The following is a 19993-nucleotide window of genomic DNA, read 5'->3' on the forward strand; positions in this document are numbered from 1 at the left end:
AGCATTTGTGGTTTCGCCTCTTTGCAGAGACCCCTGGGATCTGTAGTACATGGTGATAGTGATTCTGCTGAGGCACACATCTGGATGAAAGTCACGGGGAGTGAGGTGCTCAGCTGCTGAGGAAGCCAGGCCCTGCCACACAGCCAGGGGAGGTGGCTGTCCTCTGTTCTTTGTCCTGTGTACGTTCAATGGAGAAAAGCACAGAGTGGTATGTTTGAATCTGGGGATGCGTGAAGATCTCAGTATGCTTCATGGAAAAGGTTTGGGGATGCAAGCCCTTAGAATGCCCAGGGTCTAACGTCCTGTGTCCTCTATTCTAAAAGCCCCAGTGCGCTTCCTCCTGGGCTTTTATTATGTTGAGCTGGAGACAAAAGTATGAGAAATTGAAAGTGAAGGTTTACATTTTTAACCTAAGAGTTCTGTCATATCGCCATCTCATCACTGTGACCAAAGTTTTAAATTTTGTGGGTTTTTTAAATTAATTTTGGTCCTTTTCTTAAAGATTTTACTTTCTGATTGATTTCTGGGAGTTTTAATTTTGCTTTTCCTCAGAACACTTTATGTCCAGTTGTCACACAGAGTTAAATATCTACAGGTGAAAAAAAAAAAAAAAAACCCCACCATAGATGAGTGACAAAATTAAATCTGACAAATAAGCTACTGTCACAATTTCTTAAGCTCATGTTGTAGATGCATTGGAGTGAGAAGGTGAGAGTATCATGTAGCAGGTTCTTCTGCAAGCTGAGAATGGACACATTTATGTCTGTGGATCATTTCCAGTTTTCTTTCAGGGTGGAGCTAGATAATGACCTCACCCCCTCCCTCCCTCCTTCCTTCCCTCCGTCTCTCCCTCCTTCCCTCTCTCCCTTTCTCCCTTCTTCCCTTCCTTCTTCTTAGTTCCTTATCTTAAAGAAGTTGTTATCATAATTAGATGAGGGGATAGAGATATCTGTTTAAAGATGTTCACTGCAGCATCATTTATAATAGGAAACAAAGGAGAAGGCAACCAACTGGTACAACAGTAAATACCCCATTACCTCGTGATCACATAGACCTGTCTCTATTGACTTGGAAGGTTGTGCATAATATATTAAATGTAAAAATAGAACCTTTATATGGGGGCAAGGGGGAGAGAGAGAGAGAGACAGACAGAGAGAGAGAGAGTGTGTGTGTGTGTGTGTGTGTGTGTCTTGAGTCAGCAAGAGCAAATACTATCATGGCTAGTTAGTAAAAATAGAAAGCATCAGTAGAAGTATTCAGTGAATTCAGGAGAGTGCCTGTAGATCTCCAAGATCCACTGAAGAGATGAACAGAATAGAAAGCCACAGGATTTACATGGCTGTACCCACTGCAGGGAGAGCACGAGGCCAGCTGGAGTCTGACAGGCAGAGTGTGCGCCCGCTGAGCCAAGCCACCCAGCACAGACCCCACTCACTCCCTGTTGTCTTGGCAACAGGGCTCTGGCCCCATGCTGATGACAGTAAAAGGAGGAAGCCCACCTTGAAATGAAGTGGATCCTGATCAGAGGCAGAGCCCTGTCACGTACTAGCAGCCTCACCTTGCGAGAGGGAAGGAAGAGGCTGATCTAAAAGAGGCTACAAGGGCAGAATCTAAATCCTGTACACGAGGGTGAAGTAGGGCAGGCACCTGGGAGAGAGCTCTGGGACTCCCTCACCATCCTGCCCTCCTGCCAGTGTGGCTGCCACACACACTGCAGATGCACTCTGCCTCAGAGCCACAGCTCAGGGGTGCGTTCAGGTGGGAGAGGATGGGGAGATGGATAGGATGCGTGGCCCCTCTCTAGGATTTATGTGGCTGGAGCTTCAGCATCACCTCTTGCCTCTCTTTGCCTTTCTCTTTTCCCTGTGTCATCCGAGGGGCTGGACTCCACTGGCCAGGGGTCTGCCTGTCCACACGAGCCCTAGGTATCTACCAGAGGGTGGGCCAGCTCTTGTGGGCTGTCCAGATACCTGAGAGTGCAGGCCCCACCCTGGGCCACATTCTCTCTTTCCTTGAGGTGGCCTCCCCACAGCCTCTCACCTGCCTGGCTGTCTCTTTTGAGCCTTTACAGAGAAGGCAGACAACCTACCCACCCTCGAGGACAGCTTGCTGGTTTGGTGGCCTCAGTAGGTTGCAGACCTTTGAGACACAGAAAACTTATTTGCTCCTTTGGGGAGAGAGAACAGTGTCCTTGGGCCTTAGTGACCATCTGTCACCATTCCCACCAGAGCAGGGACAGAAGCACATGTGTAGCCTCTGGCAGGGCACATGGATACTTAAATACACTAAAATATTCTTCTCTGGGTGGTAGGATTTATGGGTGATTTTCCTTTACTTTTTATACTTTAGTGTTGAATGACTATTTTAGGATGAATTCATGTTTTTATGAAGCCTGAAGATTCCTTTTTATTTTGAAAAAAGAAAATGTGTTCATCTCTTCTTTAGTGTTGGAATTGAAAACCTGTTTCCAGGTACATTGTGTTCTTAGCCTGAACCTGTGGACTTCTGCATTGTCCCATGGGGTTTCAGGGATCCAGAAAACCCCCAGAAGTCAAATTCACAAGACTGTGTTTAAGGTACTCTTTCAGAGATAAGGATCAATAGTTTTTATCAGATTCTCAAAGATGAGGGTCATAACCTTCATGACCCAAAAAGGTTAAGGAGACAGGTTCTTTTCATGGTTCTTTTTGGAGGCCTGTCCTGGAAATCTCTTATTTCTAGCTTCTGTCTTAATTTGGAGTCTGGTGTTGGCATCATCTAATCCAATGGCCCTGTTAGGGTAAGGCCAGTTACCAGCAGCTCCCAGAAGAGTGTGGGGTTTCCCGAACCCTCTGAGAGGCTGCAACTGGGGCTCAAGCCAAGGCCACAGGGGGGCCCCCCATGCCCTAGCAATGGGTGGACTTAGGTCCTGGAGGCAAATGTCAGAGGAAAGGGTCAGGGAGGGAGGAGATAGAGCTTGCAAATAGCCCAGGGAGCAGAGCTCCAGGCTGATAGGATATGCCCAGCCCTGAATTCTGCTGAGTTCTCCGGCTCCCTGAATGCTACCAGGCATATCAGAAGCACTTAATAAATTCTTACCTAATGTGGTTTACCATGAGGCAACATTAAGAATGAGGAAAACAAGAAAGGTTGGTGTATTGCGGCTCAAAGTGGATAGAACAAAATGGGAAAAGCGGAATCAACTGTTTGATCAATCTCATTTATGTAAAACCAAGTGTCTCAAAGTCTACAAATGTGGGCTTGACTTCTCCCATTTCACCTGTATAGCATGATTCCCACTCCGGCCTTTAAAAGCAGATGATGAGAGGCAGATAACAACTGTGGGCTCTTCGTTGTGGTTCTGGTTTTCATTTGACAGTTACAGTGCACTTTTAAAATTCAGTACAGGTTAGAGACAGGGTGGACATTTAAGATAATTTAGTGGGTTGAGGAGCACTAAGGGAATTGTGGGAATTGACAGAGCGAGTCATTATTCCTTGGCAGACCAGTGAAGGAGAGAGAGAATTCAAGAGACTTTCGGTTTATCTGGGAGAGGAAATTGGAGGAATTAGGTGGCAGGACTGGGGGTGTTTTAGCTTATGAGAAGGCACTATCTCAGATAAGCTGAATGTATTTAAGGGAGCCAGAAAAGCTGCTAAAACTGGAGTGGCCGAGAGGAGAAGGGAGATTGACTGGTTGTGCTTTTGTGAAGGGGTGGACACAGGGGTTTAATATCCCTTCCAGATCCCAAGTTGAAGGGAGTGCCTTTTAAGAGCCTGCAAGAAACAGGAATAATCACATCCAGGGGATGGATGTAGAAAATAGCATTCATTCATTCATTCATTTATAAGATGGGGTCTCACTCTGTCACCCAGGCTGGAACGCAGTAGTGTGATCAGGGGGCTCTACAGCCCCAAATTCCTGAGCTCAAGCAATCCTCTTGCCTCAGTCCCCCGAGTAGCTGGAACTCTAGGCATGCACCACTATGTCCCGCTAACTTTTTTTAAAATTGAAAATAGCATTTATTGATTCCTTACCAGAATCCATTCACACGTGGTATCTCATCATCATCGTTACCACCCTGATCTGTAGGTATCATCACCTTCATTTGATAGATGAAAGAAATGAGGCACAGAGAGCAGGGATACTTGCCCCAGGTCACACAGCTAGGAGGTAACAGAGCCAGGGCATGAACTCACATCTTTGTAATACTATAGCTCATTTGCAGCCCCCAGCCCCAGGCTACCTCCCTGCATTCAGAACCATGGTAGCAGGGGCAACTGAGGACGGACTTCAGTGGAGTTCCGAGGAAAAAGTAACTATAATCCCCTAAGGAAGTGACTAGCCCAGTGCTGAAGTCCCAAAAAGGACAAGGCAGACCCTGGAGCTAGGAAGGTAGAAAACAGATAGTGGAGCTGGACCTTGGCCCCAAGAGGTTCTTTGCTGGTGTAGTCAGTGGGGTGACTTGTGTGGCAGGTGAGCCCACAGCAATGGAGACAGAGCTGAGCCAACACTTTAGCCTCATCATGCTCACATTTCCCGGGAAACTCTGGGTCCCTGATACCCAGCTGTAATCTGCCAGGTGTCTGTGTAATCAGGTGATTTGGCTGTCACGCAGCATGGGGATGGCAGGAGGGAGGGGTTTGGAAGCCATCTGAGTGCCGCTGCAGAAGTGTCTTCCACATGGGACAGCCTGTCTTTCCTGGAAAGGTCCCTTATGGGCACAGCTGCCTAGAGTCAGGTCCCCATCCCTGGGCTAGTTAGCACGGTGGAGACATGGTCCTGGAGGAGCAGCATGACACCCCCCACCGGGCCATGGGGTTGGCATGAGAAGAGGAGCTGCTCCCAAAGGAGGATGGCTCTGTCTCCACAGAAGGAAGTGGGAAGAGATGAGCTGACCTAGGGATGGGGCCCTTCCTTGTGCTCCATTAAAGTCAGTTTCAAGGCACCTGTGAGGAGCTTGCATACAGCAGTTTCCTAAGGCACGAAGAAGGCCACATATGCAGGTAGATTTCTGTCCTCAGCCCTATCCTAGAGCCTTGGTATAGGGAGGTGACCTGGAGATCAGGGAGGTTGGCTTGGCACCCTATGGGAAAGAAACTGGTGTGTCCTTGTGCAAGTCAAAGTGACTCCCAGATAATGAGCTGGCAGCAGATGCTTGGCTGTCACTTTATCTGCTGCCCCTATGGGTTGTTGAGTTTCAGGGATAACTAAGGTGCCCTGAGGTTCATAGGCCAGACAGGGGCTTGTGGCCTAGCAACCTGTGCTCTTATGATCTGACTCTGACCCTGACCTTTTCCCTCCTTTTTTCTATTCCATGGGGACCATCAATGGAATAAACAAAAATCAAAATGAGCAAATCATCGTTAGATGAAACATGTCTCTAGACAAGTTTCTAGTGTTGGCTACTAACCAAAGTCTAATTGATTACGTCATGTTTTGCTTAAAGCTGTTATTGAGCATTCCTGGGCTCTCTAGAGGGACAGAACTCGTGGGCTCTCTAGAGGGATATATATATATATATATGTGGGAGTTTATTAAGTATTAATTCACATGATCACAAGGTCCCACAATAGGCCATCTGCAGGCTGGGGAGCAAGGAGAGCCAGTCCGAGTTCCAAAACTGAAGAACTTAGTTAGAGTCTGATGTTCAAGGGCAGGATGCATCCAGAACGGGAGAAGGATGTAGGTTGGGAGGCTAGGCCAGCCTCTCTATTCATATTTTTCTGCCTGCTTATATTCCAGCTGCATTGGCAGCTGGTTAGACTGTGCCCACCCAGATGAAGGGCGGGTCTGCCTTCCCCAGCCCACTGACTCAAACGTTAATCTCCTTTGGCAACACCCTCACAGGCACACCCAGGAGTAATACTTTGTGTTCTTCAACCCAATCAAGTTGACACCCGGTATTAGGCATCATCTCTGGTAACTTCCCAATATTTCCTTTGTATCCATATCTTCACTGCATCATTTCCATACCTGCACGCCCCAACTGGCAACCAGGGAGTGCAGGGGGCCCGGTGACTGAGAAGGCTATTTTCTGCTTATGGTCCATGTGCTTTCTCCCCCGCTTTTCTTATTTAATGTCTGACTGTCCCCCACAACTGGATTGTAAACCCGGTGAGGGCAGAGACCTTGTTCATTTTATTCTCTGAAGAATCCCCAGCATGTGCTGCATGCATGTTGGATGGCCGGATGGACAAATGCATGAATACCAAGCTTAGTGGGTGAGCAGGCCTGGGCTTACAGGCTGAAGGACTTTGGGTAACTCCCTTGACCTGCCTCTGCCTGAGGTCTACTGTCTGGCTGATGGATACAACTCTAGGTTGAGATCCAAAGCTGGGAAAAGCAGAGAGAGGATCAGTTTGGCTTGCATCCTAGCTATAGCTATGGGACTGTTTACTGGTAATACACACGGAGTCATCCACTGTGTATTTGGGAGATGGGGTGGGGAAGGGTAGTGGGAAGGGAGCCTGCATAGGATGGCATCTGGTTGTTTTACTCATGATTCTAAGAAATTTGTTGGTTGCTTTTGAGAGGGAGGGTCCCAAGGAGATGCTTTAGAGGTCATGTTCTCTGCCATTTCTTTGAAACTGCGACCTTATCGGCATCTTTACACATGAGGGTTATAGATGTGTGGACAGGAGGAAAGTGATCGTAGATGAGATGAGCAGAGAATGCCACCATAAAAGAGAGGCTCATTTCCAAAGGTAGCTTATGGAAATGTGCCCTTCTACTTGGTAATCACACCACAGAGAAATTGCTTGCCTATTGGTACAGAGTTAATCATCAGTAAAAGATATCTCATATCATGTTATTAATGTTGGTCCTGGTGGCACAGTGGCCCCAGGGCACTCATTTAGATTCATGCGTTTTCCCACCTACATAAAGAAACTCGTTATCCTGCCATCTATTTATCTGCCCACTGTTCTTTCTGACGCCCCCACAGCCTCTTTCTCTTGCCCTGTGACATCTGAGCTGCTGTCATCTGCTTGAGGTCAGCAGAGTTTCTAATTGTCCCACAGGACAGCTAGAGGCACGGGGGGCCTGGGAGAAGTCTGCTGGGAGGAGCAGTGTCCTGGAGCAGTGTCTACCCCAGCCCCTGGGTCTGTCCCTCAGCTCCCTTTATCTAGATGATCAGGGCAAGCCTCAAGAGCTGATGTGGTGAGTAGCACCACACCAGGGCAGAGGCGGCCTGCAGCCTGGGGTCTGCTCCTCCAGGCCCCTTCCCAGCCTTCCTTCTGGAGCCCAGCCTGTACATCGACCCTGGTGAGGCCATCCTGACCAGGCCTTACGGGACCCAAGGCATATCTTGAGCCAGCTTGCTGACCCTCATCTGCCGTGTTTGGCTGTGCTTCACAGCCTCCCCTCTGCTCCTCTCCTCTTCCCCTCCACACAGCCAGCTTCATCAGCCTTTCGGGCCCAGCTAGGTGTCTCTTCTGGGAAACCTGTCGTGGATGCCCCTCACCCCAGACTGGCTCAGCAACCCTCAGTGCTCCACATGAGGAGTCCATGAAATATTTCCTCAAAAGCATGGAGCGCAGCGTCTGGCCCAGTTGAGCAGGTATATTTGGAAGACCTATCCTCTGTCAGTCAGCAGGGGACGTAAATGTGAAAGAGGCACAGTCCCAGCCCTTGATGGCAGGGTGACAAACTGAGACACCCCTGCTTGCATATGCTGTGCTGTGAGCCATGATGGCAGCAGGAACTGGGCAGGCTCATAGAAGAGGGATATGAGAACTGTCTGGGGATTCAGGGTGGGCTTCCTGGAGGAGGTGATCCCTAGGACCAGTTACAGTGTTGGCCAGATTTCAGGAGCAAAGAGTGAGGGTAGAGTTGCCAGCAAACAGCAGAGCATAGATGAGAAACATCCTGTGGGGTGGGGCGACTCAGAACAACTCAGAACAATGAGAACCAGGTTGGGATTGGGGTCAAGATGGAGCTGGGGAGACTTCTCCTCACAGCTTCTATGGGTCAGGACCTGTTTTGAATGCCTGGTATTGGGAGAGCCCCTTGTGGACTGATGCCATGTCCTGGTGACTCAGGGAGGCACAGATAGTACAGGGTGATCTCACATTCTGAACTAGTGGACGAGGTTGACAGGCCCAGATACCAGAGGAAGCAGCAGATAAAATCTTTCTGGACGGAAGGTCTCATTCTGATCTTTATCTGTGGTTTTCAAACCACTGCTTCCTTGGGTCATGGGTGGGTCGTTTGCACCCGACCACCATGGTTCCCAAATGGCAGCCACAACAGGCCTCACCCCGGGTGCTTACAGATGAACTAGCAAACTGTGGGCACTCTAGGACACCCACTGTCCTCACCTGTACCCCTCCATTTCTGTGTCACTCATATTATGCTGTCTCCTTAGCTGCTTCTCTCCCTGGCCCAGATCGTAAGGAAGTGTGCCCACAGGCATGGCCAAGGGGCCAGGACTTGGTATATTTCACAAAAGAGCAGAATCAAGGACTGAGCCAGTCAGAAGGGCCAGGTCCCTAAGAGACTGCCTTAGCACTTTTCTATATTTCCATGCTCTTGTGCTAATCTCCCTGTAGTGAATTCCCTCTGAACACCTGGGCTGTGTTAGTCATCCTAGCACCTTCCAACTACTGGAAAGAAAGTGGCTCTAGGAGCAACCAAAGGGCTAATGTTGGGTGGGTGAATCACCAGTTCTGTATCTCTCTGATTGTTGTTTTGGTAACGCAAGTAATGATGGGAAATATATTCACTGTAAAAAAAAAAAAAAACAATGCATACCTAGACAGCATAGAAATACAGAAATATGTATTTCTATACATATAGAATACATTAATATGTGCTCACTATAAATATATATAGTCATGTACCACATAGTGACTTCCATCAACAACAGAACACATATATGACAGTGGTGCCATATTATAATACCATATTTTTACTGTATTCTTTCTATGTTGAGACATGTTTAGATACACATGTACTTACCATTGTGTTACAACTACCTACAACATTCAGTGTGGTAATAGGCTGTTCAGGTTTGTAACCTAGGAGCAGCAGGCTGTTCCAAATAGCCTAGGTGTGTAGAAAGCTCTCCCAGCTAGGTTTGTGTAAGTGCACTCTATGATGTTTACACTATGACAAAATTGCCTAAGGACCATTTCTCAGTGCATCCCCATTGTTACACAACTCCTGACTGTACGTATATGTGTGTGCGAATAGATGAAACAAGTAAAAATACTTTCTCACGCCCCATTCCATCCTTCCCCAGCGGAAAACCATTGCTGTGTTATGATGGATAACCTTCTAGACATTTTTTCTGTGCATTTACGTAATAAACCAATCCCTGTATATTTATGCATTTATGGTTTTTTTTTCTTTACACAAAGAAGATTATATCAGTAGCCAGTGACTTGGTGTATTCACTTCACTTAATTTATCTTTGATTCTTTTCCCTTCTTTTTAACTGGGCTAGAACGTTCCACAGCAGGGACATAACATTCTGTTCTGCTAGAAATGGATATTTAGGTTATTTCCCTTTTTTGTTATTACAAACAGCACTGCAGGGAATCTCTTTGGCCATACATTTACATTTGTGTGTGTGGGCATCGCTATCTTTATACATACAGAATGGATTCCAAGGCACAGAATAGTACACAAAATGGAATAGTACACATATTCCATTTTGATGGCTACTGCCAAACACTCCTGAAAGGTGCCAATTTCCACCCCCCCTACGGTGTTTGGAAGCGTCAGGTTCTCACACTTCTCACACCCTTCCCAATATTGAGTGTTATCATCAAAACATGATTTGCCAGTTTGATGAGGAAAAATTATTAATATAGTCCAGTTTGATTTCTGTTTCTTTAATCATGAATACACTTAATTATGAAAAATAATACCACATTGTTTTATATTTATCTAATCTTAAGCATCTCTTCATGTGTTTATTGGCCATTAGTATTTATTTTTCTGCAATTGGCCTGTTCATATCCTTTAATGATTTTTCAGGTGTAGGGGCCCTTATGGACTTTGGATATTAATCATTTGTTAGGTTAGTTGCTAATATTTTTCTCTCAGTGTGTTGCCTGCCTTTTATCTTTGTTTATGGCATCTGTTTGCCAAAGGGAAGTTTTAAATATTTATGCAGAAGAATTTGTAGAAGTATTAGGGAATTTACATTGATTTAGGCTGGTGGTTGGTCCCTGTTTTAGCTATTGTTCGTGTGTATGTATAGATATTATGGTGATTAATAAACCTTTTAGAAGTTAAATAGATCTATGAGCACACTTATTTTCATGTATTTCCCTCAATGGGCGAATGCTGAAAGTATGACTGTTACTGTGTTGGGAGTTGTAGAGGATCCATGATGCTACAGACACATTCCCTAGGCATGGAGAGATACGGGACCACTGAGACAGAGGCTGTTCACAAGGGTTAGACGGCTGAGCAGCCCCACATTTCCATTCTTACAGATTAGCATCCAAAAGAAAAAGAGCACCTCTTCTATTGTCTATATGTCACCCGTCTCAAGGAAAGGGAGTCCAGTTGCCCCATTACTATCCTTATTAACTCTGGTCACATGTCCACCCCTGCCAGAGGGTAGGGACACTGTGACTGACAGTCCAGCCTGACCACATGTGGTGGCGAAGGGTCAGCTCACTAATGGAATGAGGGTGGTAGATGGACAAGCACACAGACTGCAGGACCCACACATGCCACCCCAAGACAGTGACAGGGAAGCTGGCCTGAAGTCAAGGAGTGAGCGTGAGACAGGCTTTCACCCACCACACATGCCTTGGTCGTTGGCTTTCTTCTGTAAAGTGCTCTCATGGGTTAAATGAGTGATTCTGAAGGCCCACAAAGCATAAAGCAGATGATGATAAATGGGGTATGTCAGACACCCACATCTGGCACCTAGCAGGTCTTCAATGAAGGATGATGGTTTTCCTCCTTGTTGTTACTGGAATTGAAGGGCATTAGGAAGAGGTAATCAGGTCCTAAGAAGTTAGTGTGTGAGTTCTTCCTCCAACTGCCCTGAGTGAGGCCCCTTTGCTTGGGAGGCCCCCCTGGTGTTGAGTAGATGGCAAGGAGAGGGTAGTGGCACTGAGGAAGGGGCAGGACACACTGGGGCTCAGAAGCCCTTCTCGAATGGGAAGCTGATTTCTGCTCCACTGAAGTGTACCCTGATTCTCAGTACAAGAATAGCTCCTCAAAGTGAAATCCAGCCCTGCACTGGGCCATGCAGCTGGCCTGGCACCCCAGGAACTATGCATCACAACCTGCCTTGCTTCATTTCAGTCCACCTGATCCCGGTGTCAACAGCTAAGAATGGAGTGAGTAGCAAGAGTCGAAAGAGAATCATGCCCGACCCTGTGACGGAGCCCCCTGTGACAGACCCTGTTTACGAAGCTCTTTTGTACTGCAACATCCCCAGCGTGGCTGAGCGCAGCATGGAAGGTAGGCCTGACTGTGCCGCCAGGACAGACACCCCTTTGGGGACTAGTTATTCCAGCAGCATTGCACAGCGGTAAGGAGCAAGATGGCCAGGACCCAAGTGCTGCAGTTGCCACCAGGTTGTGCCCTTGAATGAGTTCCTGGGTCCTTGCATTCTCCTCTATAAAATGGGAGTAACTCGCAGGACTTATGCCTGGGACTGGGGAGGTTTCAGTAACTGCTCTGAACATACCACGTGGCTCACAATCAACTCACCACAAATGTTTGCCATCATCATGATCTTCAGTGAGACAGCAGCAAGGTAGAAAGGTGGCCTTGGCAGGCACTAGCGCAGCACGTTGAGACACTCTGCTTTTCAGGGTAGCCTCTTGGGACTTAGGATGTCCTGCTGGCGTCTTGCCATAGAAGTGAGGCAATTTCTACAAGTTTTGCTTTTCTAAAAGTGTATCAGAGCATAGTGTTGAATCCTTATTGATCTCTTTATGGCCTCTCTTGTCTTATGAAAGATTTAAAGCAGAAACCATTGTTTCTAGTATTTTCATGGATCTCTCCCTGGTCTGTGCCTGTGAATGAGGCCACATTAGTAGTCGTGCCCGCATTTCACTGGCCTCCCATGGTTTCCAGGAGGTCTGGGACATAATCAGCCTACTCACGTTCCTCTGTTCCGCCTTGTAAGACTGTTCAGTGGCCCCCATCCGGCATGGCAGCCAAGGCCCGTTCACTGTGGCTCTGCAACCCCATGGTGGCCCCTGCTGCCTCCCACTCAGATTCCCGGCACGAACATGGCCAGGTCATCCCCTTGGCCCCCTTCTAAAAGGATTGACACCTATTGAGTGATAACCAGACAATGTGCTTCTCTCTCACAGGTCATGCCCCGCATCATTTTAAGCTGGTCTCAGTGCATGTGTTCATTCGCCACGGAGACAGGTACCCACTGTATGTCATTCCCAAAACAAAGCGACCAGAAATTGACTGCACTCTGGTGGCTAACAGGTAAATTGCACTTTTTCTAAAAGTCATTTTCAAGTATCTGTTATATCCTGTAGGATGGAGAATGACAGGATAGGTGAGTGACCTACACTTGGTGAACCATACTGTTTGCAGGAGCCTGGGCTCAGAGCAGTCCTACATGTGAGTGCCATTATACAGTTGAAAAGACGGAGGCAGGGACACCTGTTTGAAGCAACACAGCAGATATACTGAGCCCAGGCCAGTCTGAGGCTCACCCTCCCACCCTGATGTTTTTCACTTCAATAAACAGCTGGGACACCGTACAGCGAGCACTGAGTTAACAGTCCTCCGCCCCAGCTCACCTGCTCCATTCAGAGCAGCGGGCAAGCCCCTTAGTGTCCTCTGAGCCTCAGCCTCCTACCTCTGAAAGGGGAATCACAAGGCTCCCCCTGCAAGGTTGGGGCAAGGAGTAAGTGAGATGACACAGACAAATGCACGTTAGCAATTGCCGGGCTATATAAATGTAAGAATTATTTTACCCTTCTAATTTTTCAAGGAGTAGAGGCAGCCTGTTCTTGGTTGAAAGCTCTTAGGATGAAACATATTTGAACAGAGAGTGGAAATTGTATGGAAATGGCATGGCCCTAAAATTAGAAGCATAGTTAGCAATAAAATGTTGGGCTAGACCTCAGCAAATGTGTCTGGAGGCACATAACATTCTAGCAGAGTTTCTTGAATGAGGTCGGGAGATGAAGGAAGTGGGGAAGACGTTATTTTGATGGAATGCTTCTGGGGTGCCAGCCTGCCCCAGGAGGGTGAGCCTGGTGGAGTCATGGCTTACCTCACTACAGCCAGGGCTGGTCTTTAAAAGTGACACTTGGCAGCTCATCTTGCAGGGCCCCTGTCACAGTGATGCCAGGACCCTCTAATGGGGCCATTTTTGGCGCTCCCATTTGAGAGGTTCAGTTCCTAGGGACCAGTTGGCCTGGCTGCCTCTGCCCTCATTTTCCTTTGCCTAGTTTTATTTTATTGAAGATTCTGTATTTTTAGAAGCCACCTTAAATCCTTTGTGTAAAGAGGGTGGAGTATGCATATTTTGTTACTTAATATCATTTAATTAATGTAATCTTTAAAAACAGTAATAGTTGACTCATCATTATAAACAGGTACTTAAGAGGACGAGTGAGCAGGAACCCCGGTGAAGGGGACCCTCTCTGGGCTGCTGACTCCCCCAGGACTGTGGGATCTGGGTCACCAGCAATACCTGCTGTCCTTCCAGGTGCTACTTCAGCTTTAAAAATTACTAAAGTTGTGACCCCCTAAAAGGTGGTGCACCCTGGAGCATGCCCATTATTCTAGTCTAGTGAGACGGAATACTGGGGCCAGCAGGCGGGGTGCAGTGAGCTGAGCCAAACACTAGCTGGCAGTCCACAAGTTTGTTGCCCCAGGGTTTCCATCCATGATGACACACCCTGCGACTCTCAAAGCCTTTGTAGTAGAAGCTGCCTCTTTGTGAATGCCATGTGCTTTATGAGGAAGGTGCTATTTTAACCCTCATAGTATTACGTTTAGCCAGCATTAAGGTTATCAGTTATTTATATGCCATATTTAGTAAATGCTTTTTTGCATTCATAAATATGAATTAAATATGCTTTTCTACATCCAAGGAAGAGAAAACATTCACTTTGATCAGCATTTATTGCACAAATTTTAGTTTTATGCTTCTATCATGTGCCAGGTACCGGAAGGTAGTACATAAGCAGGCACCTACGTGAAGTGAGGGGGCCAGCCCTGTGATGGTCCAGGGGACAGAACGTTCCCGATGGAGTAAGCAGCAAGTGCAGGGGGGGCCTGAGGCTGGAAGAACTGGGCAGATGTGAGCCACAATAAGACCAGGGTATGGCTGGGCTGGAACAGTGAGGGAGGGAGTGGGCTTCTGAGGGGTTGCAGAAGAAAGGCCACTCCTTGGAGCTGCCCCTGCCCTCAGGGAGCCCAGCACCTTTGCAGAGACAGGCCCAGTGCCCAGGACACAGCGGCCCTCCATGAATGGTAGCTGGCACAGGTGGCAGCAGTGGTGGCAGCATTAGAGAAAGAAGAGGAAGAAATAGAAGAAGAGCAAGAAGTAGAAATGGAAGTAATTTGGGTGCCATATTAGGGGGCATGAGCCAGAAGAGGGGCAGCCTGACCCAACCTGGGGCAGGGAGGTGGACACGGGGTGGCATATCAGAGAAGGCCACACAGAGAAAGGGACCAGAAGGGTGTGCAAGAGTAAGTCAGGCAGCAGCTGCTGCTGAATGGCCCCTTGGGCGGTGAGACCAACATGTGCAGCGTGAGGTGGCGGACAGCGTGGTACGTTGGGGCCCTCAAAGTTAGTTTCACAGGCTTGAGCAGAAAGTTAGTTTCACAGGCTCAAGCGTGGAGTGGAAAACTGGGTGGGAACGAGGTTATCTGAGGCTTTGAATACCTAGCAGGGGAGTGTGTCCAGGCCTGAAGGTAGCGAGAGAGCCGGGGAGTGAAAGGGATGAAAAGATGAAGATTGCTGACAGCCATAGTGTGGAAGATGAACTTGAAGCTGGTGGCAGCTAGTGGTGGTATTATTAGGATAGTGATCCAGAGGAGAGACTTCACTCGGAATCAGAATCCACGTCCTTAAAATGCCCCACAAGGCCTGAGTGCCCTTCCTCCACCCCTTACCCGCCTGACCTTGCCCTCCGCTCTCTCATGCTTGCTCACTCTGCTTCAGCCATGATGCTCCTAGCTCTTCTTTGCACATTCGGGCACCGTATGCTGCCTCAGGGCCTTTGCATAGACTGGTTTCTGTCTCTGGAAGCCTCTTCCCACAGATAGCTTTGTGACTAGTCCTCTTACCTCCTTTAAGTCTTTGCTCAAATGTCACCTTCTCAATAAAACCTACTCAGAACACTCCAGTTAAAATGACAAAGTGCTCTTCCTTCCACCCTGGTCTCCCACAGCCCCCTTAGCCTGCTCTTCTCTTTGCCATAGCATCTGTTACTTTCTAACCCAGACAAACACACACACACACACACACACACACACACAGTGTTCATTGTGCATTGTCTGTTTCCCCAGGCTAGAATATAACCTCCCTGAGGGCAGATATTTTTATTTGTTTTTGTTCACTGCTCCTGCATCCCAAGTGCCTAGGACAGTGACTGGCAAATGAGTAGTGGGGTGTGATTAAATGTTCGTTGAATGAATAAATGATGGCAGCTGAAACTCAGAAAGTGGCAGCAGAGATGGAGAGAGTGGATGGGTCTTAGAGAAGGTTACAAGGTGGGATCAATAGGACTTGGTGGCAGGTTGAACATGGATATGAAAGACAGGCAGGATGGGGCCCAGGTTTCTGACTGGGTGTCTGGCTGGTGGTGGTACCCCTCCCTGGAGTTAGAGAACACAGAAGGGAGGTATGGGGGGAAGTTGGTACAGGCATTGGTGCTACATTTGAGCTGTCATGAAACATTCAAGAGACAGTTTCTAGTCAGTAGTAGTCTGTATAATTTTTTTTCCTTTTTTTTTTGAGACAGAGTCTTGCTCTGTCACTGGGCTGGAGTGCAATGGCATGATCTTGGCTCGCTGCAACCTCTGCCTCCCAGGTTCAAGCGATTCTCCTGCCTCAGCCTCCTGAGTAGCTGGGACTACAGGTGCATGCCACCACGCCCAGCTAATTTTTGTATTTTTTTTTTTTTAAGTAAAGACAGCGTTTCACCATGTTGGCCAGGATGGTCTCAATCTCTTGACCTCATGATCCACCCTCCTTGGCCTTCCAAAGTGCTGGGATTACAGGTGTGAGCCAGCCTAGCCTATATAATTTTGCAGCTCAGGGGCAATGGTTTGCTGGAAGAGAGAGGTTTAGTTGAGAATCTTCAGCATGCTGATGGCATTTGAAGCTGTGGGCTTATATTACAGACAGAACCTGAAAAGTGAGGGATGGGCCAAAACCAGAGTCCTGGGAAACACCAGCATGTGGTACTCAGAGAGGAAAAAGGATTTCAAGAGGGGCTAGGGATGTTGCAAACAGGGAAAAGTCAGGAGAGCAATGTTATGAGAGCTGAGGAAAGCAGGGCAATGCATCACATCAAGTGAGGCCAAAAGGTCCAGAAAGCTAAAGACTAAGAAAAGTACATTGGGCTTATCTTTTCATAACCTCATGTTATTAATATGTAAGATGATAAATTCTTTAATTGGCATGAATTTTAAAAATCTAGTGTGATTCCAGTTTCCAGCTAGGTATGCTCTTTTGGATTGTGTTTTCTGGTAACAGTGTCACTGGTCGTCTGCCTCCTCTGCTTGCCTTAACATTCTGTGCAGAACTCAGTCATTGCTGAGGTTTTAAATAAACAATGAATTTTCCCATGGGTGTGTAGATTAGCCTTGGGGTTCAGCCTCAAACTTTGTGGCATATATAGATGTGAATACTGCATATAAAAGTGAAAATAAGGACTCCAAAGTGAATGACTTGAAGACTCAAGATAGTAACACTTTTGATTCTTCCAGTTTTCATTATGAAAGAAGATTTTCAATGAGCCCATAATAATATGAGTTTTTACTCAAGAAAAAGTTATTTTCATGGATATAATTATGTCTGCATTAGTCAGGGTACCCTATTTTATAAGCTTATTTTGTCGCACAGGGACTCATGAATGCATTACCTTAAATAACAAGGAAGTTTAGTTCTTCCTCATGTGAAGGTCTGAAATGTGTGTTCCAGATCGTGCTAGTCAGCTCCACCTGGTCATTCAGCGCCCCAGGTTTCTTCCAGGTTATTGCTTCTACCATCCCCTGGGGATGGCTACATGGTTGGACCCTGGTTGTGCCATGCCTAAATAATGGCTGGAAGGAAGGAAGAGGATGTGAAGTGGGCATACTCATGATCAGAAAGCCTAAACCCAGAAGTGGCATTCTATTGGTGAATGTGGCTTTACCTCATTTCAGGACCTCAGAAATAGGATCTAACCAAGTTCTTAAGAAGAGGATAGATTTTAGTGTGCAACTAGTACACTAGTCTCATCCACAGTAGCCTTTAGTTTTTATACATTCATCCCTTGGTATCCACAGAGGATTGGTTCCAGGATCCTCCTTGGATACCAGAATCTGAGATGCTCAAGACCCTTATGTAAAACGGTGTTGTATTTACATAGAACCTGCGCACATTCTCCCATGTACTTTACATCATCTCTAGATTACTTATAATACCAAATACAATGTAAATGCTATGTAAATAGTTGTTATAATGTGTTTTTTATTTGTATTATTTTTATTGTTGTATTGTTATTTCTTATTGGGTTTTTTCCAAATATTTTTGGATCCACAGTCGAAATCTTCCAATGCAGAATCTGAGGAGATGGAGGGCTGACTATATTTTCATCAAAATCTGAATATTTTAACAAACAGTATGGGAATTTATCGTATTCATTTCTACAGATTATGGAAGGCTTGTTATTTTCATGAAGCATCCAAGGATGGGACACTTCACAGTTGAATTCACTCACATATATTTTTGGAACATCTGCTGTGTGCTAAGCACCCTCTGGGCTCCAGGGATGGAGCAGTGGACCAGGCATACAGGGCCTGGGTGGTCAGATCCAGGCCCAGGACTTGAGTTACCTGGTCCACTTTCCACTAAAAAGATAGAGCCATTTGTTGTCAAATCTTTTTTTGCTTTTTCTTTCTTTTTTTTTTTATGAGACAGGATCTCTCTTTGTCACCTAGGCTGGAGTACAGTGATATGATCACAGCTCACTGCAGCCTCTAACTCCTGGACTCATGCGATCCTTCTGCTTTAGCCTCCTGAGTGGCTGGGACTATAGGCCTGAGCCACCATGCCTGGCTAGTTTTTGTATTTTTTGTAGAGACATGGTCTCACTATGTCTCAAACTCCTGGCCCCAGGCAATCCTCCCACCTCGGCCTCCCAAAATGCTGGGATTACAGGCATGAGCCACTATGCCCGACCTGTTAGCTATTCTTTAAATGAAGTTTTTCTTCCATGAGTCTTCATCTTTGCATGCCAAAAACAAAAACAAACAAACAACAAAAACAGAACAAAACAAAAATAAAAAATCATTGGAATGAATACAATTAGATATAATTAAGCAGTCAGATGCCCTGAAAACCTGGGTCATCTCAGCAAACACTTCCAGTTGTGAAATTCCATTTCTAAAATTGGCAGCAGAGCTTTCTCAGATCCTCAAAAAAATCTCCAACCTGAAATAATGGCCTGGCGCAGAACATTTGACTCCTGTTGATGGATACCCTTTGTTATGTGGATTACTCTTGGCAGCCTCATTGTCAGTCTGGACATTTTATTTCCCAGTTTGCAAACATTTATGTGCTTTAGCATCAGGCAAAATAACATACCCTGTTTTTATGGAAAGGCATAACTCCTTTTAGCCATCCAGGGTGATTTATTAGACTATACTACATGTCTGGATTAGCATTCTCTAATTTAAAAACATATTTTTTAAAATATGGTTTTTTTTTTTTTTTTGCTTTGTGTTTTTGATAGATAATAAACTCATTTTGGCAGCCATTTTTAAAGCACTTTCAAAGGTAATTGGGCCTTCAGACAGCAGGGGTTTGCCATAAGAACAGTTTATCTTTGCTTCTTTTCATGCTGATTCTTACAGAATTTAGTCATGAACTACTCTATCTGTCCACTTCTCTTCAGCTGGAAAATGTATATACATTCATAGGCTACTTCATTATTCAAAGAAAAGATGTTTATATTCATAGATCATTTCATTATTCAGGGTAATTGTATATTACTGACTAGAAAGATTTACCACATATACTTTGTGGCAGAAATACAGATACTCTCAGATCTCATATATAAACTTTTTCTGACATTTATTATTACCCTATATTAAATGAGAGGTTGTATGTCCAAAATGTGGAGTGAATCGTAAGAGATCCTGGTTATTTTACTCAGTTAACAATTTTCCTAAAGGAAGATTTTTCAGAGGTCAGAAAAATTAAGGATGATGGGCGACCTCGGTAAAGGATAGGGTAGATTTTCTAGGAGGAAGGGATAGCTTGTGGAAAGTGGTGGAAGTGTTGAAGAATGAGGCGCGTTGTGTGTTGGAGGAAAGCAGGCCTTTGGCTTGGTGTGGCCAGAGCACAGTAGTAGGGTAGAGAGGGCCAGTGAGTACCAGGGCGGGGCCAGAACAGAGTGACAGGCTGTGTGTGGGCCCTTCCAGAAGGTGGTGATAGAGAAGGGTAGTGACTGGTCAGAGTTACCTTTGAAATCAATCCTTCTGGCTGTGGAGAAGGCAAGATTATTAGAGGGGCATGCTTAATCAGCAAGAAGACCAAGAAAGAGCCCATTGCCAGCCAGACAAAAGCTGCCTGAGGCCAGAACCCAGGTAGTAGCTGTGAGTATGAAGGAGAAGGGGATGGAAAAGCACCAGGAGGAAGAATCTACAAGACATCGGGAGCAGAAAACATGTGCAGGGGCAGGGAATGGAGAGAGTGGGACGACGCCCAGTCTAGGCGTGACTGCTGAGTGGGTGTTGGCACCTCCCAGAGAGCAAGCCTGGAAGATAGTGCAGGCTGGGGAGCCGGAAGGTAGACGGCGAAGCTGAATCCCACAGTACTGAGTTCAGCAGAGGTTGGGAA

The 19993-nt window shown here is 46.4% G+C and overlaps 1 protein-coding gene across 4 annotated transcripts in view; it reads left to right on the forward strand.

Annotated features, from left to right (window-relative positions):
• Nucleotides 1-19993, forward strand: part of PXYLP1 (2-phosphoxylose phosphatase 1) — a 63844-nt gene that overhangs the window by 35936 nt on the left and 7915 nt on the right. For all 4 annotated transcript variants that reach the window (XM_023192133.2, XM_023192135.1, XM_023192134.2 and 1 more), the window contains 2 exons: nucleotides 11254-11412; nucleotides 12276-12402. In XM_023192133.2, coding sequence (XP_023047901.1) covers nucleotides 11254-11412; nucleotides 12276-12402 — 286 coding nt within the window. The remainder of the gene's footprint in view (nucleotides 1-11253; nucleotides 11413-12275; nucleotides 12403-19993) is intronic.

This window comes from Piliocolobus tephrosceles, chromosome 2 (genome assembly GCF_002776525.5).
Source record: "Piliocolobus tephrosceles isolate RC106 chromosome 2, ASM277652v3, whole genome shotgun sequence".
Lineage (NCBI taxonomy): Eukaryota > Metazoa > Chordata > Mammalia > Primates > Cercopithecidae > Piliocolobus > Piliocolobus tephrosceles.